Below are 4,941 nucleotides of genomic sequence, written 5' to 3'. Positions count from 1 at the left end.
TGATACCCAACCCTCTCGACCCTCCCGCGCCCACTTCGCTGCGTTTTAAATTGTCTTCCACGTTGCAACTAAACAGATTTCTTTTCTAGGCCTCTACGGGAGGCACTAGGGTACGAAATACAACATGGCTGGTCTACATCGCCATCACTTTATTGTATTGTCACCGTTAACTTAACTATAAATACTACGGTGGGGAACACGGCTCACGCAGGCAGCCCGGGACGGCGGGGCTGCAGTTCCCCCACACCCGTCCCCGGCAGTCCCGGGCCTGTACATTATTTACAGCTAGCTCCTCGTTGCTTTCTCGACCCCCTCCCACAAGGCAGGGCGTGTGCAAGTAGCATCGTCTGTCTGTGCAAGTCCTTGCGTCAGGCAAGCGCCCCGGCCGGCCCGCGGCCGTCAGCTGTCCGAGTCCAAATCGCTTTTACCTTCCTCTTCCCTCTTCTCCGGCGAGGCTTTCGAGGACGCCTTGTTCCACTTCTCGGCGTTTTCCGACTCCTCCGAAGAGGACCGCTTCTGTCGTCTCCATTTGGCTCGGCGGTTCTTAAACCAGACCTGTTGCGCAAGGGAGCAACAAAACAGTGGTGACCAAAGGTTCGCTTTCCACCAACGCCAGGCCACCTCCGCGTGGCCAGAGGACAGTCTGGTCGTGGAATCTCAGCCTGGCCGCGTGAAATTGCAAGCAATCGCTGCGTCCAATACCAACATTCCGCATTTCCACTCGACTTCCTGGGCCTAAAGTGCCTTCCAGCAGCCTCCACGTCGCCGCCTCCGGGATGCTTTTAGAGTGGCCGCAGTCCCACAAAGAATTTGAGCAAACGCCGCATGCAGGGAAGGACCGCTAGACCTTCACACCCACCACTAGACACTTTGCCTACCTCCACCTTCTCCTCCCGAAGGTGCACCTTCCGGGCCAGCTGCTCCCGAGTGCCCACGTCTGGGTACTTCGTCTCCTGGAAGAGGTTCTCCAGGGCTTCGAGCTGCTCGTCGGTGAAGATGGTGCGGTGCCGCCGCTTCCGCCGACAGTGCAGTTGGTTGAGCAGCTGCAGCTCAGTGCGCGACAGCGTGCCTACGTTCATGTAGGGAAGCATCTGGTGCGGCACCGGGGACACAAGCACAGAGCCGGGGCCCTCGTAGCCTGCGACAGAGGGAGGAAGGCTGGTCAGTCATCCTCTCTCTCCACCATACGCCAACCCGCTCGCTGCTCTCTCTCTCTCACTTAAAAATAGAATAGGTCTACCAGGGGCTCTAGGTTTTGGGGGGCGAGGAAACCAGAGATGATCGGACGTGAAAGGAGCGTCCGCCGGCACACATCCAAAGCCAAACCAGGCACTTTAGAACGGTAGTCTCCCTGAACCCCCAATTTCCGCGCGCGCGTGGAATCGCCATGAGACTTCAGGTTGCTGGATTTCTTTAACTCTAGCTTAAAGTCTGCTTCAGACATGTGCAAAGTCCCGTACCCATTGACCAAGAAATAATAATAATAAATAAATAAATGAAAGAGAGGGGAAGCTTGCAAAGGAAGAAAGTTGGTGTGCCAGGTGAATTAAAGCAAGCAGCGCAGCACAGTGCATCCACGTCCCGGCCGCCACCTACTACAGCGGTGGGAAGGCCCGCACGCGATCGCGACCCTACCTGGGGGTGTCGGGACGCAGGAGCACTGCTGGGCGCCCAGCGGCGGGACAGCCCCGCAGCAGGCCGGGCCCACGGGCGCCGCCTGCACGTGCAGCTGCCCGTAGAAGTAGCTGTTGTAGCCTAGGCGGGAGCCTCCGACCGCGGCCGGGAGGCCCGCGCCTCCAGGGGCCACAGGACGCGGGTAGAAGGCGCCGTAGTCCGAAGAGGTGCCACCGCCCGCGCCATAAAGCGAGTCCCCATGCAGAGCTGGGAAGACCACCGGAGCCGCGGCGCTGGGCGCCACTGGGAGAACCGCGTCCTTGCAGCGCGGCCGGGTGGCCAGGATGTTGTCGATGCTGAACATGCTGGCGGGCATCCCCGAGCCCCGCGCCGGGACCGGGGGGCGGCGGGGACGCGCCGAAGAAAGAGAAGTCTCCAAGTGGTGTTGTTTGGGGTGGGGGGTGGGGGTTGTCCCACTCTCTCCTCCCGCGGGCGAGCAAACCGAAAGAGAGCGCGGGCGAGCGCGCAACTCGCGCCCCTCCCCGCCCCCTGCGTCCGCGCTCCCTCCTCCCGCCCTCTCCTCCCCTCGCCGCCGCCTAGCTGAACTCAACCCGCGGGTAGGACGCAGCTCCGACCGACTCAACCTCTTGTTGGTTTTATACTGAGTCGACGTCATCCTGGATTTAGTTCCTGGTAATATGCAGATGACAAACAGAACCAGATTTGGTCCTTTTCTTTTCCTTTGGGTGGTGTGGAATAGGGGAGCGCGCGCGGGGGTGGTGGGGGCGCTTGCCGGGGAGGGGGAGAGATGCCAAGAGGAGGGGGGCTGCAGGCCTGAGAAAGAGATTGTGGATTGAGAATTAATGAAATTAACCTAATCTTTTCCATTCGGCAGCCCCGACGTGGCCCCGGCCTAGCTGGGCGGGCGGCCTAATTGCCCAGGTTAATCTTATTAATACTATTGTCCCGCCGCCGTTAACAGCTCCGCCACCGACCTTTCCGCCCCGACCCTTTTCTCTCTATTATGGGGTGCGATTTCCTCTGCTTGTGGCTCAAAATCATTGTGGCCAATTTTACTTCAGGACTACTTTTTACTCTCTTTCGGAATTTATTTGCTTTTAGAAAATGAGGGTGTCCTCAAGACGGAAAATTCCACCGATCCTCTCGCCGCCAAGCCCCCCCCCACACTCCCGTGAACTCGCTTGCCTAATTTCACTGTTTTTTCCTGTCTCCTAAAAATCTTTTGTTTTTGCGAAAGCTAAATTTTCTCAGAGCAAAAATGACGAAAGAAGAAACTTGTCGGGATTCGTAAAAGTTGCATTCCTTTTTTTGCGGTCATTTTGGGTCTGAAAATTGTCTTGACGCTCCCTAGGTCCTTACACATCAGTTGAAGACCAAATTCAACTACTGTTTAAAATTCGCCACCGAGAGGAGCGCTCTGAAGCGATGCTTCCAGAGGCTTCCCGCGTGGGTGCCGGTAGGTTCTGTACCTTTTTAAATTATTCTGGGGAAAGGGATGTGTTCCCCAAAATCGTTTGGGGGTTTTAATTCAGATAGGCTCTACGGGGACTGCCTGTCTTCTTCCTCAGCGTAGTGAGTGGCATTTCCTCTCGTCAATGAGCTAGCTCTCCTAACGGCCTCTAGTTATCCTTCCAGGCCCGCGCTAGCCTCAGTGGGACCCCAGTGGCCAGGACGAAAGTCGGGCCACCGCGGGCGGCCGCGATGATTTGCGGGATTCTTCGTGAGGCACGGCCAGGCCGCGGGAGGCGCAGCCAGGCAGCTCCGCGCGCAGGAGGCTGGTCGAGCTTCGGGAAGGTAGGCGACCGTCTGCGCAGAACGAAAGCAGAGTCTCGAAGTCGCGTGGACTGAGTGCCTGTCCCTGAATTGAGGAGCGGGCCATCGTCGCGCATTCGCGCGGGCCACTCTCCGACTACTCCCGTCAAGGCCCAAGTGGAGGACCGCCAGGAGGTCCCATCCATTTTGTGGAGATTTCTCTCCCTCTCTACAATGGCCTCAAAGCACTCTGAAGTAATACAATAAAATGCTTAGTTCGCCCCTGGAACCGAGGGAGACCCCCTCTTGTAAATTGCTCTTCCCGGGTTAGAGGACCGGAGCGGTAAGTTTGGTCCAGCCTGGAGGCTGAACTCAGACTGTGCGGGAGAACTGCCACCCAGAGCTGGGAGAGTGCACTTCTCCTAGGCCTCCGCACGTGGACCTCCGCGCCCTTCAGCTTACCCGCGCACGGTCTGGGACCCTTGATTCTCCTTACTTTCGCAAACTGGAGGTGGTGGTAGGGAGAGTTTTATAGCACTGGATAGAAACAGGCTTCAATTTGGGGGTGGAAAGGTTTTGGTTTTGGTTTCAAAAGAAACAATAAAAGTCTCTCAGGAGTGTGACCCTCCTTCAGAAAGGCCAAGCCTACCTAAAAAGGTGAACTCTCCATTTACAGTGACTTTACAGTCACCAGGTTCCAAGACACCACCGGCCGCTTGCTCGTCAGCCACGTTCAGTTCTAAAGGGAGGTAAACTGGTAGACAAGAATGAGAGGCTGCCACTTCGGCGGCGGTGACTTCGCTGCGTTTGCGTTGGTGGTTGCGAGTGGGTAAGGCGCGTGCGCGGGCAGCTCTCTAAGGCCCTTTGCAGGGGTGCCAGGCGGAGACAGGAGGGCCGTTGAACACCTGGGGTAGATTCCTGGACCCCTGCAATTTCTGAAAGGCAACTCAGACACAGACCCGACAGGTATTCATCCACCGATCTGAAAGAGCCCCGCGGAGAGTTTGGAAGATTAAGGCAACCCACACCCATCCCTTCGACTCTTCTTAGCTTGATACTTAATGATCAGTTTTAGCGGGTCTCGGATTTCGCTGCGACGCTTGATTCCTGGCAGCTTTCTAGCTATAGCAGGGACCCTAGAGGGGAAAAGTGCTTCACCTGGAGTCCAGGGTGTCAGAGCTCAAGACCTAACATTGCCACCTGGCAAACTATCCCTCCTTTGAAGACCTCGGGATTTTAAATAATCTAACCAAATCTAACATTAATTAAATCCCTTAAATCCGTAGGATTTAATGAGGATTGTTTCTGTTCTTTTCATTGGGACAAAGGAGTGTGCCGCCCCCACCCCTGCCCAAAGCCAAAACCAAAGTCTGTTCAGTTGGGTTCAAGATAAGAAAAGTCTCTTAGCTCTTTCCTCGAAGACACGACTTTCCCAGAAGGGAACTCACGGACCGGAACCACACAACTGCACCGGCTTAACCGCTGCGCTCTGGGAGAGCTCACCCGTGGCGGAGTGTCCCTGGTACAACTGTCCCCTCAGACCAAGGTTATACT

At 56.4% G+C, this 4,941-nt stretch overlaps 1 protein-coding gene across 1 annotated transcript; it reads right to left on the bottom strand.

The window, feature by feature from the left end:
* Positions 1–399: 399 nt before the first annotated feature.
* Gsc (goosecoid homeobox) lies at positions 400–1,990 on the bottom strand. The gene is made up of 3 exons (XM_038338173.1): positions 1,636–1,990; positions 879–1,138; positions 400–555 (listed from the first exon to the last, which is right to left on the bottom strand). Exons 1-3 carry the CDS (start codon positions 1,988–1,990, stop codon positions 400–402), a joined length of 771 nt encoding a protein of 256 aa, XP_038194101.1.
* Between the last annotated feature and the right edge of the window lie 2,951 nt (positions 1,991–4,941).

Source organism: Arvicola amphibius, chromosome 7 (genome assembly GCF_903992535.2).
Source record: "Arvicola amphibius chromosome 7, mArvAmp1.2, whole genome shotgun sequence".
Taxonomy (NCBI): Eukaryota; Metazoa; Chordata; class Mammalia; order Rodentia; family Cricetidae; genus Arvicola; species Arvicola amphibius.
Note: the sequence above shows the minus strand (reverse complement) of the source record. Positions and strands in the feature narration are given on the sequence as shown.

Coding starts and splice junctions, on each gene's coding strand:
- Gsc (XM_038338173.1), bottom strand. CDS start 1,990: ATGCCCGCCAGCATGTTCAGCATCGACAACATCCTGGCCACCCGGCCG. Junction 1,139..1,635: donor CTGCGTCCCGACACCCCCAG/GTAGGGTCGCGA, acceptor CCTCTGTCGCAG/GCTACGAGGGCCCCGGCTCT. Junction 556..878: donor TTCGGGAGGAGAAGGTGGAG/GTAGGCAAAGTG, acceptor CTTGCGCAACAG/GTCTGGTTTAAGAACCGCCG.